This window comes from Pseudochaenichthys georgianus, chromosome 13, assembly GCF_902827115.2.
Source record: "Pseudochaenichthys georgianus chromosome 13, fPseGeo1.2, whole genome shotgun sequence".
NCBI lineage: Eukaryota > Metazoa > Chordata > Actinopteri > Perciformes > Channichthyidae > Pseudochaenichthys > Pseudochaenichthys georgianus.
The window spans coordinates 23,566,583-23,584,395 of NC_047515.1; the positions used below are offsets into that span (position 1 = coordinate 23,566,583).

Consider the following 17,813-nt stretch of genomic DNA (forward strand, 5'->3'; position numbering starts at 1 on the left):
GCTGGGATAGGCTGCAGTAAACGTTCACCTGGAACACGCTGCCAAATCAAGACAAGGATGTTCTTCAATGACTCATGTTACAAATCCTTTTTATATTGCATGACCCTTACTGTTTCCTGTTTTTAATTCTCTGAAATCTGTTAATGTGTAATGCAATAATCATATAAAAACAAACATTGACAGACTCATTATTTAACTCATGCTGTTATTTCAAGTACCTGATGTATATAAATATAAGGATGCATAAAAGTGTACTAAGCCACTCTATTAAGTAATGCAGAAGCAATGGAGATTACACAATAATTGTAACCAAATGTAAAATAATTAGCTTGTTGTCAAGATCACTGTCAAGATCGCGGAAAGTGCAGACTACAAAAAAGGTAAAATGTCTAGAAACAAAAGCGAGCTTTATTTAAAAGCTGATAAACAAAAACATGGCATGAATCGAAAACATACAAGGTAACATAAACACATAACACTGACCGCGACCAACATGGAGGGAGACAGGAGAGACAATGAACCGAAAGGGGAACACAGGAAAAGACAAGACTAAATACAGAGAGGGGTAATCACGGGACAAGAAACAGCTGGGTAAGGGAGGTAGAAACTCAAGGGCAACAGGTGAACACAATTAGACAATCAGACACAGGAGGAAAAACACAGGAAGGAAGACAAGAGACAGGGAGAACAGAATTACTAAATAACACCCAAAACAAGACAGACTAAACTAAAAACGTGACATAACATTAGGATCGTGACACTTGTATCATAAAGGAACAGTGAGGGGGTCACATATTTATAGTATCTTTCCACATTGTTTCAAACAACTTTTCAATATCAGAGAATCCACTTTAAAACACATGTGTGCAACAAAAGCCCAGAATATAAAATGTGCTTAATAAAACCTAGATATTGGATTGAATTGAATTTTGGGCCTTGTTGGTGTTTATCAGATATGTTCTGCTTGTGTTTCACTTGTGTTTAATCATACACATAACTTAACTAAAGTATTTGTGTCTGTTGAAATAGATCTAGACGGTCTCCAGTCTTTCCTTGTGACAGGAAAGAAAATGGAGAAGTAAAAAAGAGAAAGTCATCCTGCACGCACACACTTGACAGAGGGTCAGTGTCACACCACATTTGTCGAGGACACAAAGAGAGAGGGACCAAAGAACTGCATTTGAATTTGGACTTCACTGACTCACATCAACACCTCTAACAGGTCAGGCACATAGTCAGATATATTATACATGTAATAAAAACCTCTTTAAAAACTGCTTTTAGGAATTTTATATGGTTAAATGCTTTTTATATTATTTTCTTTCAGACATTTTTCAACATACATTTAACATTATGCACATTGTTATCTTAGATCACTCTATAATGTTGGTGTTTTTAAACGTTTTTGTCAAACTTCTGTTCATTTGGTAATATACAGTAAATCCTTCACTTTATCATGACAAATGAATTAAGAAATGATCAGACCTAACTCCAAAGTCAAAATGTTGTTGGTATCTTTGTTTGTTTGAAATCATAATGAGAAACCAAAAGTTGTATTCAATTTTTCAGGCATGGAGACAAATACAACTTCCCCCCCGTTCCCTGGCAGTCACAGCTTCAACAACAGCACTTGTTCCCGTGACAACCTTCTGAAGACCGTGGTTTTTCCGGTTCTTTACTCTTTTCTCTTCCTGCTGGGGCTTGTGCTCAACGGCGTGGCTGTGTGGGTGTTTTTTCGCATCCCCTCAAAGTCTCACTTCATCATATACCTGAAGAATATTGTTGTTGCAGATGTCATCATGACCTTCACATTCCCTTTCAAGGTTTGTTTGAACTGGTACTCTTCATTTATGAGGCACACTTTAACTTTATTTAAGTTGTAACATATTACTTTATTATTGGCTATTGGATTAGTTTTCATCTTTCATCTTTTCATCATTAAGTGGGCCAGCCAGACATATTCAAGTCATTGACAAATACTCATGTTGTGTTCTTTACTTTGGATTGGGCATACATTCTGCAGTTATAGATGGTAATAACTTGTTGATAGAGGGTTATAAACACACATTTCAACCTTATAAGTGGTATTATTTAAGGGTCAGGTGATTTTCAGTTTCTAAAATCCTGTTAGAAAACCTTAGGCATCCACAATTATAAATGTTGAAAAAATAATCGATCAAGTCTTCAGTTGATAATTGTATTCAAAGGAAGTATTGTATAAATTGATTGTGCATCAGATACTCTGCAGCTAAAAAGATGAAGATAATGTCCAATGAAAGACAGATAACCAACTGAAACTACTTTTCACAACTTGGCAACCATTGTTGTAAATATTGGTGCATAATTGAGCTATAATACATTGTAAAATGACTAGTATAAATTGCAAAATGACAATATTATTAAATAGCAAATAGAAAAGTCATAAGGTTTAACTTACAAATCCTTGATAAAGTGAGGGTTATAATGAAGTTGTTAACTGATCAACAAATATAATGCACAGTATGGCTTGTATTTAAATGCTTGGTGATCTTACTTTTTTATATTTAATGTTGTGTTCCTGCAGGTATTATCAGATTCCAACATGGCTTCCACTGGGCTGCGCATATTTGTGTGTCGGGTCTCCTCAGTGCTCTTCTACCTTACCATGTACATCAGCATCCTCTTCTTCGGCCTCATCAGCATCGATCGCTGCATAAAGACCCTCAGGCCCTTCAGGGGGACAAATGCAGCTCGATTGGTTCGTCGCAAGCTGCTTTCAGGAGCCATCTGGACCTTTCTGCTTGTTCTCTGTTTGCCCAATGTGATCCTGACATGTAAAACACCAACATCTCCATATTTTAAGTGTGGGGACCTGAAGACAGAGGCTGGGCTGTACTGGCACCAGGTGGTCAATCATGTCTGTCAAGTTATTTTCTGGGGCAACCTGGTGACGGTGATAATATCCTACACTTTAATCACCAAAGAGCTGTACAGGTCCTACTCCCGCAGCACTGGAGGGACAATAAGTCGAGCACCAAGTGGGGCCTCAACTCGGAAACCCCACCAGGCCAAAAGGAAAATGAGTGCTAATGTGTTCCTGGTTCTGGCAGTGTTCTTTGTGTGCTTTGTGCCTTTTCACTTCGCCCGCGTGCCGTACACCATGAGCCAAACCCAAGGGTTTCTCTTTGACTGTAAACTCAAACTCTTCTTCTTTCAGCTGAAGGAAAGTACGCTCTTCCTCTCTTCCTTAAACTCTGTTTTGGATCCTCTCATCTACTTTTTCCTCTGTAAGTCTTTCAGGACCACCTTGTTCAAGGCCCTGCGACTGGCTCCTGGAACCTGCAGCAGGCTCACAGGGAGGGGATCAGAGGACACAGTGAGCACTATCTGAGGGACTCTTCTGTCTGTACATAAAATCCACCGGATATGATAAAGGCTTTTGTTTATAGTATCTGTGTGTACTGTGATGACGTCTTGTTTTCAAGTATTGGAAACAATTGTTTTGTTTCTATAATCATTAGAGAAATACAGTAGGTAAAATATATTTCGTTAATTGTCATAATCAACATGCTGATCATCACAAAACGATTATAACACTATCCCTTTCAGTTTTATCATTGTTATTAAAAGCAATGAACTTTTAAGTAATTGTGTGTGGAAAGCACACACACCAAAGTTGAAACATTTGTAAAGATACTTTAAACATTTTTGTATTATATGTTTTTGCAGTCGTTGATACATGAAAAACCAACACTGGTATGTTTTCTTTCAGTTCTGTATTCCACATTATAACTACATGAAGTTCCTCTTCTATGTTTTCATTTTTGCTCATTTTGAAAAGAATATACTATATTCCTATAATAAAAAAGTCAACCTGTAAATTAAAGTCTTTTAAATGATCTGATCTGTTACTTTTGCATGCTGCATGAAGGTATTGCTGTTTAGTGTAAGCATTCACTGATTCTTCTGGACAATCATATACAGTAGATAGTTGCTATGTGTGCATACATTAGATTTATTTCTGTACAGTTTTGCTACTAAGAACCATCCTTATCTGAGTAAGTATAACAATAATACATATTTCCTTATATTACAACCACTTGCCAAACTATTGGAGCTTAGCGGTTTCAAAGAAATGAATATAGAAACAAAAAAGAAGAAATATGAATTTACTGTAGTGGCAATGTGGTTTATTTCTGTGCCTGTTGTGTGATATCATGCACATCTTCAGTACAGTTTACATAGACAAAATACACTCGACGAGCTGTAAGCACCGTCACATCACTTGTCACACTCACTTAAAATATGTTTTTTGTGCAGAAACGATCAATCCTGAAATCCAATGCAATAAGTATTGGATTTCATAAATTGACCAATAAACATTTGAATTTGCTATAGTGAAGTTTATCAATCAAGTAAATATGAAACAAGCAAAGCAAAAGAATGATTACAAGCTACAGCACATTGGAGTAGAGCGACTTGGGACAGATGTTCAAGCAGTGAAGCCTGATAACACATGGCTTACCAAAATCTATTTTATTTGAATCCTTTTTCCCCCATCAGCAATTCACTGCCCGACCACAGCAACTCATAGATTTGCATCTGTGTGGTGAAGTGGATGACACTGTGATGTGTTTTGTAAAGGTGTTAATCTAGCAGGCTACACTGTGGAGTGAAGGAGCTAACCAATACTGGTGAGTTACTTCATAGAATGTATTGTTTCACTTTTTTAGTAAAAACTTTTGATTGATGGAATATTCCATATAAGTCAAACTTTCTAACTGTTTAAAAAGCCTATATGATTTAGAAATGTAATAGCCTGGGAATAATGATCACTTTAATATGATATATTTAACTGTATCTATTCTGAACAACTTAAGTTGGCCTTGACCAGTACAATCTCTCAAAGTGACATTGTTTTAAGCATAAATACTGTGTGTGGACTATGGTCTAAATTATATATATATATATATATATACTGGATATAACTTAACCACATTTGTATCTATGTTCTTACATTTCTGTAATGATGTTTGGAAAAATGCAGCTATCCCATACTGTCAATATACTGAAAAGGTAAATCCAGGTAAAACTCTAAATGATAAAACCTAAATCAAAACCTTTTACAAAGTAAACACATATATATTGTGAAAGGGGGGCTTTGCTAACCAGGCTCTAAAAGGCATTTCAGTGTTGTATACACATGTGATAAAACAACTATAATGTGTTTTTATGTGTTTGTCTCTCACTTTACTTAGTATGTTGAAAACAGATCCAACAACTTCCGTCAGTCAGTGTAAAGAGTGTAAGTGTCAGGTTCAGTGTCAAGGATGCATTCAAATGCACTGGTTAAGCATTCAAAATCAATTGATAGTAGCAAATGTCTTTTAAACCATAATGACAAATGCAAATCAGGTTCAACCATACATTTAAAACAGTAGTTGTTCTAAGTCTTAAACAAATCATGGGCAGGGCAGGGCAGGATAGGGCAGGGCAGGACACAGCGCTCTGGTCTTCACCTCAATGACACATTTGCTTTGAACCCCCATATATCTTACTCACACCACTAAATCAATACAAATAAACCCTTCTAGCAATTGATAAAAGCTACTAATTTCACTTCCAAATGTGTTCAATCAAAAGCAACATATCTGGATTTAGGTCTTGCTTACAGAACCTGTTGAGAATTTTCTATTTTAATGTCCGATCACAGTTGTCAAAACTAATTTGAATGTTTCTATGATGTCTGTTTGATTCTTTGATTCCAGATGGTATGATGGTGTCCAAGAACACAGCAGCCTTCTCCTCTGGTTGTGCATCTATCAGCCCTGTGACAGTAGATATGGCGGTCTCCTACCTTTACTTCTTCATGTTCCCTATTGCACTATTGCTGAATGGGGTAGCAGCATGGGTGTCTTTGCACCTCCGGTCCACATCCACTTTCATAGTGTATCTGAAAAACCTGGTAGCTGCTGACCTGCTGATGACCCTGACGCTCCCGCTAATGGCAGCTAGCATGCTACCTGGAGCATCAATTCAGTTAAGGGCTTTTGCTTGCCGCTACTCTAATGTCATTTTCTACTGCTGTTTGTACACAAGTATTGCTTTAATGGGTCTTATCAGCCTTGATCGCTTCTTCAAAATTGTTAGACCATGCGGCAAGTTCCTGGGACAAAATGTGATCTTCAGTTTTGTCATGTCCACCTTGGTTTGGGTTGTGATATTTGGTGGTACAGCCGTCCCAACTATCATTCTAACAGACCAGAATCCTGTTAATACAACAGGAGATTTCTGTGATTCCCTAAAGAGTCCGGCTGGAGTGACTCTCAACACATTTGTGGTTCTATCTATGGAGAGTCTCTTTTGGCTTGTCAGCATAGTGATTGTGTTTTGCTACATCTGCATCACCCTGAAAGTCCTGCAGTCCTTCAGAAACTCTGGGAGCAACAACAGCCACGGAAAGACGAAGATCAAGCTGAGAGTCTTCCTGATCCTTCTTGTGTTTTTCGTGTGTTTTGTGCCTCTTCATGTTTTGCGTGTTCCGGTAACAATGGATGAAGAAATTGATGACTGTGTTAAAATGTGGGTGACGATTATCCATAAATTGTTCCTGTGTGTCTCTGCTACTAATTCCTGCCTGGACCCTCTTCTGTACATCTGCCTGTGCAGGGAGTACAGAGAGAAGCTGGTTGAACTGATGAAAGCTCGAGGAATCTGTGTAGGGTTATATTCAGATAAAAATGCAGATGATTCCAAATCGAAAGAATAATGATTAGTCATAAATAAATTAGAGATAAATATGATGTTTTTAGTCACACATTAGGCTGTTGCAGTCTTTCAGCATTGATCAGTATGTTGTACTGCCCTCTAGTGGCCGGATAGGGAATAGCATGTGTTAAGACTAAAGGTCTATTAAGAGAGAGAAACATGGTAGAAAGCAATGAGATACAACCTGTAATAAAAGCGCTAGGCAAATGTATTATTTCTTTTTCTAAATGTACTGAGTTTAACCGTTTTAACACAAACATATGTCAAGTCTCAGAGTTGTGCGTTCTTTTTTAAATGTAAGTATATTTAATCTTTCTACCCACTTTTCTATTCATATTCAGTTGTTATTGTTTGACCTGTATATTAATACATGTTTATTTAAAGATGTAATTTGTTTATTTTCTTGTGAAAGGGTCACTTTGATATAGTGTTACTATAAGCAAATTGTTTCAGTAAATATATATTACCAAAGCGTTACAGAATTAAAATGAACAGTGTGCTTCAGCTGAAGTCAGTGTATTTCTTTCTGCTGCATCAATGGCATCTTACAAAGTTCCGACCTATTTCAAGTCTTTAAATGAAAGGTTACATACAAATATTCTCTTTAAATCTTGTTAATCCAACTTTAATAGATTCCCACAAAAGAGCTTTGCCCAATTGCCAGGAATTTCTGGTATTCTGTTTGTTGTGGTCTCAATAAATTGCTTTCTAAGTAATATAATATATGTCAATGATGTTGATTGTTGTTTTATAGTATCAAGTGCCGAGAAATGAAAGTTAAAATGTAATATCAATGCAGCCACTTTGTTGGTCACCTCAGTATTCTAGAGTCCAATAATAATTGTGGTTACTTTCCCATACCACCTATTTTTAATTAATTAGATTGAAATGAAATTGAAACCCAGCCTCATGTATACATCTTAGTGGAAGCTATTGCATCTTCTTTGTTTAACAACAAGCTCCTGTGTCTCCTATGGGACTATTTGTGAGACATTTGGTCAAATTATGCCACTTCCTGCAGAATCAGCTCTATAATGTTTGCAGGAACAAACATCCAAGAAAACAAGTACTGTATTGTAAAACACATGAGGATAAATAAATCATCAACATCTCTCAGAGGTAAAGTTGACTTGCTTTCACTGCTTACAAACAACACAATGATGGTGAGTGTGGAAACAAATGTTGTGTATTTTGCTTTCTAAATGATGCTCAGAGCTTAGGACAGGAACATTTGCTGTGCAAATGAGGATGTATACACATTATGTTAGAGGTTAGGTCAAATGTTCTGTAAACATATTAAATGCTTATAGCTTCATTTAGAAATGATGACGCCTAAAGTACATGTGCATAACAAAGGGAATCAAAACATTCCCTTCATCCAATCTCTCATTGGTGTTTCCTCTGCATGCTGTCTGCCATGATGTATGCTTTTGTCTAAGGACCAGGGAGTTTTCCCCATTTTTGCATAAGTCCTGATCCATTGCCAGTCTTACCACAGCTGAATTGTTGATGTGTTTTCTAGGGAAATCCTCAAGTTCCTTAACACCTACCATGTCAGTTTACATTGTCAGGTCCATCTTGCAGCTTTGCCTTTGACTAGAGTGACTCAAGTCTTCAACTGTAAGTACTGAATATCAGAATATATGTTATTTGTATAATTTTTTCAAAATGTAGTATTAATGATAGCTGAATCTAAGACAAATATTTGTACATATCATAACATACTATGATACAAGTAGAGCATAGTATTTGGACAAGTGACACATATTATTGTTACTTCTTGACCTGATTTTAAAGTCTAAAATAACATTAAAGCCTTACTTGAGAATTTGTTTTCAGAATGTCTCTGTTATTTATACTTTTTTTTTAATTCTATTTTTAAGTGAGTGTTAAAATATTAGGGAAAAGGTATATACTGTATAAGTTAAATACATTACAAATTAAAAAAGTTTGTGATAAAAGGATTGGTTGAAAACAAATGTATTTACACAACCATGTAGTAAACACCACCCTTTTCTTTGCTTAGCCTGCAGCTCTGACTTGGATAAGTGCCGGATAGTGGATCCTTCCTTTGACAGTAAGCAGCAGAGTGAGTGGAGAAAAGAGAATAACAAGCTAACTCAGGTACATGATTTTCTGTTAAATGATTTCTCTGTGACACTAATTAAATTACAAAAATTGTCAATGGTTTAAATTATTTTGCACTTATTCAGATGGACAGTGTGGTTAAAAAGCATGATGCATACCCTACATGAAGACGATATTAAATACCCGTTACTAAAATGTATTTGAAACTTTTCCATGCTCCTCAGGTGCAGAGATGACATGGAATCAAAAAACTCACAATGTGTCGGAGTGTGAAAGCTTTCCTAACAACCACAATGTGGTCACAGCGCTTTACTTTTTGATGTTCCCCTTAGCTTTGTTGCTGAATGGTGTGGCAGCCTGGGTGTCTCTGTACCTCAAGTCCACCTCTAACTTTGTGGTGTATCTGAAGAATCTGGTGGCTGCTGACATTATTATGACTTTAATCATGCCAATCAAAGCGGCACGAGACATGCAGGATGTGCCGAAAACATTATACATTCTCTCATGTTATCTCAGTGCTGTGTTCTACAGTGCACTGTACGTCTGTGTCGCTTTTCTGGGTTGTATCAGTCTGGACCGTTTCTTCAAGATCATGACACCTAACAGCAAGTTGTTTAGTAAGAATCTGATCTTCAGCAAAGTTTTATCAGGCTTAATTTGGGTAACAGTTTTTGGATGCACAGCTTTACCAAATATATGTTTTAGTAAATTGGTGACCAATATGACAGAGATCAGCTCTTGTATGATACTGAAAGAACCGGTTGGACTTAAAATCCATGAAGTGATTGTGATCTTCCAGAATGCTTTCTTCTGGATTGTCAGTGTGGTCCTTGCTGTTTCCTACATCTCCATTGCAAACAAGGTAATCCAGTCTTTTCGGAACTCTGGCAGCAGCAACAACCAGGGACAGAAGAAGATCAAACTCCGTGTATTTCTAGTTGTTGTTGTGTTTTTTGTGTCATTTGGACCATACCATATTGTAAGGATCCCTTACACTTTCCAACAAGTTAACTATTCTTCTTTTACCGTCTGCAATATTTTAAGCAGCAAATTTACCAAGGAAATCAGCCTCTGGCTTGCCAGCACAAACGTCTGCATGGTCCCAATTCTCTATATCTTTCTGTGTCGGGAGTTCAAGGAGAAACTGGTTTCTATGATAAAAGATGTGTCCATCTCATTCAAAGCCTCAGCAGACAAAGCTAAAGGCATTACACCACAAAGGTCATGAACATGCTTTTTTAAGATCTGGGCTCAGAAAGGTCTAGATATTGTTTCAAACATGTGCATTTAGTGTTGACGTTGTGGTGTGAGGTTTTGTGTCTTGTCAGTGTGCCGCTCTAAATAGCGAGAAAAACATTTACAGGAAATACAATAAGGTTAGATGAGATAAACAGTATGAAACAATAGGGTGTTGTTATTATGATGTTTTTTGATGTCACAGTTTTGTATTGTGTCTGGAAGTTTAAACCATTAGGTGAATAGAGTTTTAAAAGAGAGACTGTAAATGAGGATTCCATGCAAAGCAAGTTAGAAAAAGAAAGTTAACATTTACTTCTCAAACTGAAGACCTAAAATGTTTGTGGTGACAGTAAAAATAGGTCATGTCTTTTATGCGTTTATTCAGATGTGCAATGTGTGCAATGGCCGGCTTGCTTGGCAGCATGTTAATAAGCGCAACATGAAAGGTTATTGCAAAGAATACATTTGTTTTATTTATGTATATTAAGAGTGAATAATAAAGCATGCTATAAATCTTAAGAGTTGTTGTAATCATTCTTTAATAAACATCACACTGAGGTGCGATTCTGCTCAGTACTATAACCAACACTTTTCCCATTAAATACAATTATTTCAGTTGAGCTAACTTTTTCAACCACTGAACAGACCCTACAGGGTTTGCTGAGTTTTACATTCTGCAACAGAAACCAGGCTGCAGGGAAATGTGGTAATATGGAAGTTCTTTCTTGACAGTGTGATTTTTACTAAAAGATGATGTGACCTGATCATTTTGATTATGTATTACAGCAAGTAAATTGTGAGTTCACTTGAGGAACTACAGTTAAAGACAAATGCGTGTGACTTCTCAGCAAATGCTATCCCCTCTGACATTATTTATGGCAGAGATCTGAGCATAATCTCACAGGAAATCATGTTGTGTTCTCAAAATGCACTATTTTTATCAAGACAGCACAAAAGGGAATCGTAGAAAGCAGATATGCTATCTCAAAAACAGGCTTACAGATGTATGAAAATGTGGTCTTAGTAGTAAATTAAATAAAAACTATACAATTACGTAACACAAGTACATAAAAAAAAAACCTATTTGTAAATGTGTTGCCCCTTCTGCCTTGGTATAGCTTGCATTTATTGTAAATGAGTTTAAGGAAACCATGCAACCACAATTTTATGAGAAGTCAGCAGTGCAATATTCACATCTCTTGTTTTGCTTATGTCTCTGTGGTTAGGCACAGTGTCACAATAAGAGAATAAAAAAATAAACTGCAGGATAGAGGAGGGGCAGTGTGGTGCAGGAGGTCTCTAGATGTGTGTCGAGAAATGAGTCCATGGCTTTGGTGTTTGCCTGTCAATAGCCAGCCTGACGCAAGCTAGCGGAGGCAGGGGGACTGGCACGGAGCAGAACAAGCCTCTCAGCAGACAATTGGAACAGGAAGCAAGGAAGGAAAGGGTCTTTCACCCGGAGGAAGACTGGCAAACTCCTTGGGATTGTGACAAGACAGCCACACAGTAACTCCAGAGACCACCCATTGTAAGAGCATCAAACACACACACACACACACACACACACACACACACACACACACACACACACACACACACACACACACACACACACACACACACACACACACACACACACACACACACACACACACACACACACACACACACACACACACACACACACACACACACACACACACACACACACACACACACACACACACACACACACACACTTAAAGACAGTGAGAGAGAAATACTGAGGAAGCAGAGCAGCTTAAACTTCTTTATGTCAGAAGTACTATTTCTTAATAGATTCAATATTTTAGAATTTCATTCAGCAATTTGGGGTTTTCTTTTGTTACATTTCCTTCCTGTAGGTAAGAAGAGGAAAGCGGAATAGGATATTTCACTTGTTCCTTTTTTAAGCACTGCAGTTTTTCATTGCTTCATTGACACAGTAAGAAGGTAAGACTCAATTATTGGCTTTACAAGTTCCTCTCCTAGATTACCAGTCTTAACTGGGAAAAGGATATATATAATTGTTGTAACAGAGCTTATTAACATACTTACATGTTTAGAGTATATCTTAGTTGCCATAGTATTTAGTGTAATTCTAAACTGTTAAGGGTTTCGTAAATATACTGTCAGTCGGAAAACAATGCAGAATGAACAAATGCAAAGGTCTGATGCCTAAATCACTGTATATTTGGTGTATCTGTACTCCTACTGTTCATTTTAGTTTGCATTATTACTAGTAGGAACTGACAGAACTATTAGCTCTACTTGGTAACCCCTATTCTAAATATTTTTGTTTTAATACAGCGGTGATCCTGGGTTTAGTTTATTTCTGGGAAAAAAGTATTTGTTTGTTCCTGAAAGGGTCAGATTGAACTTTACTTGTTGAATTAAGATAAAAATAACTACATTTTCAGAGTTAAGCCCTAAAAGATATAAAAGAAAGAGAAACATTTATCATAAAAGGTAATTCAGCTACAGTTCTTTCTAGGACAAGCTCTAAGAGGAAATGGCATGTTTGTATTTACTGAAAAAAAACATTACACTGTTCCTCTTTAAAAAAAATCTTTATGTGACTCAATTGAGTATTTTATGATTTAACAATCTTACTTTCATTTTATCTTCTCTCCTCTGCTCTCAGAAGGTGTAGCGAAGATCTGAAGATGAACAACACCCTGTCAAACACTTCTATGAAGTGTGTTCGGGATACCAGTGTGACCGCTGTGGTGTTCCCCTGTCTCTACAGCATCTTATTTATAGTTGCCCTGATACTGAATTCCCTGGCTGCATGGATCTTCTTCAGCATCCCCAGCTCCTCAACATTTGTGGTCTTTCTAAAAAATGTGGTAAGACTCAAAAGGCGTTTGCTTAATATAGTTTGTCTACGCCGTTCAAAAAAACAAAAAACATAACCCTCCTTTATTACCAGGTCGTGGCTGACTTGCTGATGACCCTGACCATCCCTCTGAGAGTCTTAAGTGATGCTGGTGTGGGGTCCTTATATCTACGCGCCTTCCACTGTAGATACTCTGCAGTTCTCTTCTACATCACCATGTACATCAGCATCCTCTTGCTAGGCCTCATCAGCCTGGACCGCTACCTGAAGATAGTCAGGCCATTTGGGAAGTGTACCCTGCAGCGGGTTCGTGTTGGTCAGCTGCTGAGTGCAGCTATCTGGGTGGTCATGCTAGCGTTAGCATTACCCAACGTTATTCTAAGTGACCAGCCTCCACGCGGCCCTGGAGGCAGACTGAAGTGCACCTCTATGAAGAGCAACGCTGGTATGCTCTGGCATGCAGGATTCAACTACTTCTGTCAGGTAGCTATAAGTAGGAGGAACACTACTAAACTTTTTTAAAGTATGATTTTTGTATAGATGTCAAGATGTTAAGTGCGATTTAGAAGTATAGGTATCTAGATGTTCTTATTGGACAGAGTCAAGCTGTTTTTAACCGTTGTGCTAACCCAGGGGTCGGCAACCCGCGGCTCTCGAGCCGCCTTGAGCTTAGACAAAAATAAGAAGGAAATCAAATACAAATATTTGTAGGACTATTTATATTTTGTAGCACGGTTGAAAATGTTTCGTATCTTGTATTTTGAGGTGATACTGTGACCATAGACTGTGACATACACTTTTTTTTAATAACGGTTTTAATTCGGTCAACTAAAATATGCGTCACATCCTGCTAGGGTCCCGCACCAGCGCCTTTTCTTGCAGGCGAATAACCTGACCCCCGGCTCGATGAGCAAACTATTGATAAATCAAAGAAAAATAAAAGTATTGGAGGGACACAGAGGGTTTAATTCTGGTGGTTAGAGTTATGCTTTCACAGCCAACAATGCTGGCTTACCGGTATATTTGATATGTGGAGAGAAGTTGTCAAAGGTGCTGCAGCCTTTACGTATTGGAGGAAAAACACGGAAGAGGAAGACAGCTGACGATCTTCAGTCATAATTCAATCAGTTAACTATTTTTAGGGTGCAGCTATATGTTTTATTTATTTCAAAGTGGGCCCATTTGAATTATATTCATTTTCTTCAAATGTGCAGAGGACTCCAAGTGCTGTGTTGATTTATTAGTAGGCCTGTGTATTTTTTTTAATTCTCCTTATAAGAGTTCTTTGTTTAGGCATAGGCAAGGCAAGGCAAGTTTATTTATATAGCACCTTTCAACACAAGGCAATTCAAGGTGCTTTACAAAAATGAAAGACATTCAGACAAAGGCATTTAAAAACAGTCATTACTGTAGGCCTAAACAGTTTTCTATAATGTAATAAATAATAAATGCAAAGAAAATGTAGTTTTTGTCTATGATGTAACAATATATACAACTTTATAAGCTATCAAATATGTTTTGCGGCTCCAGACAAAAAACATGGGTGGAAAAGGGGGCAAAATGGCTCTTTTGGTCAAAAAGGTTGCAGACCCCTGTGTTAACCTATAAGCAGAAGCAGCTTCATAATTTGCAACACTGACATGATATACATTTTTTTCTCATCTAACTTCCACCAATGTTGCAAATAAGCCTTTTTTCACAAATGTCAAACTATAACTTTAACAAATCAGCTGTTATATAATAACATTTTAATTTAGTGCACATTTATTGGTATGCTGACATTTCAACTGACCTTTGATATACAGCTCATCAAAATGAGTCGTGAGAAAAGCTGTGAGAAGTGCTTTTGCTGCGCTTAATGTTTTGTCTATGTTTGCTTCCAGGTGGTTTTTTGGGGCACGCTGGCATTGATGGTGGTTTGCTACACGTTCATCAGCAAGAAGGTTTATGAGTCATACAAAGCCTCAAAGTGCAGGTCTCAAGCAGCCAGTCGCAGAACCAAGGCAAAGGTGTATGTGGTGGTGGGGGTTTTCTTCATCTGCTTTGCCCCCTTTCACTTTGCCCGTGTCCCCTACACTCTCACCCAAACGGGCAGCATGGCGAGTCATTGCAAAGCACAGCAGGCTCTCTACATTGCAAAGGAAACCACCCTGTGGCTGTCGGCCACCAATGTGTGTTTAGACCCGCTTATCTATGTGTTCCTGTGTAAAGTGTTTCGGAGAAGACTGACAGCCGCACTCTGCCGTAGGCCGTTCAACAAAGGTGCCATGGAGTCACCAACGGCAACATCAACTCAACTGGAGATGTCACAAATGGCCCCAAGTAACAGACTGTCATATAATGGGGTCCCACAGTAACAGGCTGGACAATGTACAATGGGAAATTAATAATGATGAGATTACTGTGTGAATTGCTTTTCAACATGTAAATAGCATTTTATCTTGATGACAACAGTCGTCAAACATTTTTTAAATTAATGCAAGGTGATCACAATCTGAATATTCAATGCTTTGTAACAGGAAAGGGTAAACGAGGTCTGACGGGTGAAATGTTCTCACCAACAAGGCTATTTTTGATACAGTACTAACCAAGCACTTCTTCCTCGGTTTGCTAAGTCATACGAAACGTTTCCTTAATTATGTTCACTGTCAATTTCTACTTCCTTCTGTACCCTTATCTCATGTAAACTGCACTTTCCCTTCACGGACATTTTGGCGAAAGGCTAATCATCTTGACAGCACATATTCTCCAATGACACACACAATGTAAACAGTGACCAAATGATAACAAAATAAGGACTGCAATAGACACTGCTTACAGCTATAACTTCTGTGCAATATGAATAATAATAACATAATAAAAATAATATTTTTGTATAAAGAAAAATTGCATGGGGTGTTTATACTAACAGGGTTCAAGATTAGGTGTTTAAAACCTAGTGAATGTACAGTTCTAATTAAATCTAGGACAAAGAACTAGGAAAGGGATCACTTCATACACAGCAAACTAAGGTGGCTGCGCAACAAAGGCAGCAAATAACATAAAATGATAAAACCATCTAAACTTAGTTCCTCTACCCAAGGGGCGCTGACACAGATATTCATCATATATAGTTCACAACACTGACGCTATAGTATATAAATTACCATCACATCAAAAATTAAAGGAATGCTTATTGATATGTGTTTAGATGTGGTTTATTTGTGGTAGCTTACCCTGAGATAATTATGATTTTGTCTTTTTTATTTCCCATGGGTGCTGATCAAAATATGAGGCACTTTGTATTAGTGTGCACAACCGAAACTACTAACTGATATTAATCTGTAAAAACTCTGCAGTCAGGCACTGCACCATTTCATTTTGCACTGAGCAAGAGGAGCAAAGAGTAAATAGAACTGGAATAAATAGATTTTTTCCAGCAATGCAACACCCTAAAGATGGGTTTCAGGACATTCGCAGACTGGTCTGCAGGATTAATGAAACCTTGCACCTGATTTACAATTGTGTCTGCATGTGGGACTGATTAATGAAATATGATCCTCCTCCACTCCCACCGTCTGTCGGCTTTGACAGTAGCTGATATTTGGGCAGGAAATGTATGAGCTACAAAGCGGTAAGAGCTATACTGCAGCCACAGACTGTGTCACTCTCAGATTAAATCCTCTGACAGATGACCCTGCAGTAGTGAATTATGAGAATTTCTAAATGAAATTCATGGAAATTAAATAAACCCTGCAGATAATGTTTCCTGGAGCAGAGGCACACGTTGGAGACAGAAGAGAACCAGATAAATAGGAGGTAGGTCGTTGTGGGGGCTTGCAGTTTCTTGATGCAACAATGTGTAACAGCTTGCTGTCAGAGCAACCTGTCAAGTCTTCATGTCAGTGATGCCAATCAGAAGCTTATAAACTGGTTCTTGTCAAGAATTCCATGATAAATGGTTTATATTCAACTTACAGTATCAAAGCTTAGGTTTAGGATTTAGGTAAAAAAAGTCATTTTGACACATTGTTCAATTGTTCGAATTCCAACTGAGTAAAATGAAATAAATGTTTGAGGCTTACCTCACTGTTCCAAAACAAACACTAAAGTAAAAAGAGAAGTACTTTTTAAAAGATTATGGCCAATGGGTACACACATTTAACCCCACTTTAAAACAGAGCTAGAACTCAACAACATGTAAAAACAAAAGTGACCTTAACTTTGAAATGTGTAAAGGCAAAGAAGAGAGATAAGCCTTTCTGAGGTCTTCCTTCAAATATGCAATAATCAATTTTGGCCACTTAAGGACACAATTATTTCCCAAAAACTGCCAGACACAGCCTCAAAACTGCATTGCCCAAACAGTGCAACAAAGAAGGAGAAAAGGCTAGATACTTGTCTGTTGGTTGTTGGTGGCAGGGCCGTTTCATCCTAAAGCGGACTATGCAGATGCATAGAGCCCCTGCGGCCACTAGGGGGCCCCCAAACTGAAAGTTCAGGTTCAGCCTCAATATATTTGGGAAGAATTAAAATGAGCCGTCTTTATTTGTAGACAGCCAAGCCCCCTCCTGTGTTCGGTGAAGCATTATACTTAAAAATCATCATAATCATCATCTAGCTTTAACATATGGTAGTGAAATAGGCTAAAGGTTAGTGAAAGTCTAAGGTCAGTAGCCTACAATTTGATGTCTGCCTCTAATAAAGTCCTGTTTCTTTATGTCTCATAAGAATAGTTAAAACAAGTTTGTATCAAGATTAAACATAAAACAAATAAACTAACCCAATTAGCCTTTTAATGTAACACTTTTCTCAAAATTAGGAGATAAAGTGCATTTTATGCTTTCTCAAGGTATTTTTAAACTCATTATTTATGTGGATACAGTCCTATTGCGTATTCCTA

General features: G+C 37.6%; 3 protein-coding genes across 4 annotated transcripts; all 3 read left to right on the forward strand.

Annotated features, from left to right (window-relative positions):
• The first annotated feature begins 1,117 nt into the window (after positions 1–1,117).
• On the forward strand, positions 1,118–3,878 carry p2ry12 (purinergic receptor P2Y12). Its single transcript, XM_034097298.2, has 3 exons — positions 1,118–1,222; positions 1,570–1,823; positions 2,564–3,878. The coding sequence occupies exons 2-3, from the start codon at positions 1,572–1,574 to the stop codon at positions 3,368–3,370; spliced, it is 1,059 nt and encodes a 352-aa protein (XP_033953189.1). The 5' UTR covers positions 1,118–1,222; positions 1,570–1,571; the 3' UTR covers positions 3,371–3,878.
• A 5,189-nt stretch (positions 3,879–9,067) lies between these two features.
• On the forward strand, positions 9,068–10,063 carry LOC117457020 (P2Y purinoceptor 13-like). The gene has a single exon (XM_034096888.1). The coding sequence runs from the start codon at positions 9,068–9,070 to the stop codon at positions 10,061–10,063; it is 996 nt and encodes a 331-aa protein (XP_033952779.1).
• Positions 10,064–11,386: 1,323 nt separating this feature from the next.
• Positions 11,387–16,110, forward strand: LOC117457207 (P2Y purinoceptor 13-like). Of its 2 annotated transcripts, XM_034097142.2 has the most exons (5): positions 11,387–11,602; positions 11,958–12,045; positions 12,737–12,941; positions 13,025–13,414; positions 14,815–16,110. In XM_034097142.2, exons 3-5 carry the CDS (start codon positions 12,759–12,761, stop codon positions 15,286–15,288), a joined length of 1,047 nt encoding a protein of 348 aa, XP_033953033.1. In that variant the 5' UTR covers positions 11,387–11,602; positions 11,958–12,045; positions 12,737–12,758; the 3' UTR covers positions 15,289–16,110. The 2 variants fall into 2 exon arrangements, with proteins under 2 accessions (XP_033953033.1, XP_033953034.1); XM_034097143.2 differs by lacking the exon at positions 11,958–12,045.
• Positions 16,111–17,813: the final 1,703 nt, after the last annotated feature.

What these genes read in the sequence shown, in the direction of transcription:
- LOC117457207 (XM_034097142.2), top strand. Translation starts at nt 12,759, where the DNA reads ATGAACAACACCCTGTCAAACACTTCTATGAAGTGTGTTCGGGATACC. An exon ending in TGGTCTTTCTAAAAAATGTG is followed by an intron (nt 12,942 to 13,024) that starts GTAAGACTCAAA and finishes CTTTATTACCAG; the next exon opens with GTCGTGGCTGACTTGCTGAT. An exon ending in GATTCAACTACTTCTGTCAG is followed by an intron (nt 13,415 to 14,814) that starts GTAGCTATAAGT and finishes GTTTGCTTCCAG; the next exon opens with GTGGTTTTTTGGGGCACGCT.
- p2ry12 (XM_034097298.2), top strand. Translation starts at nt 1,572, where the DNA reads ATGGAGACAAATACAACTTCCCCCCCGTTCCCTGGCAGTCACAGCTTC. An exon ending in CCTTCACATTCCCTTTCAAG is followed by an intron (nt 1,824 to 2,563) that starts GTTTGTTTGAAC and finishes GTGTTCCTGCAG; the next exon opens with GTATTATCAGATTCCAACAT.
- LOC117457020 (XM_034096888.1), top strand. Translation starts at nt 9,068, where the DNA reads ATGACATGGAATCAAAAAACTCACAATGTGTCGGAGTGTGAAAGCTTT.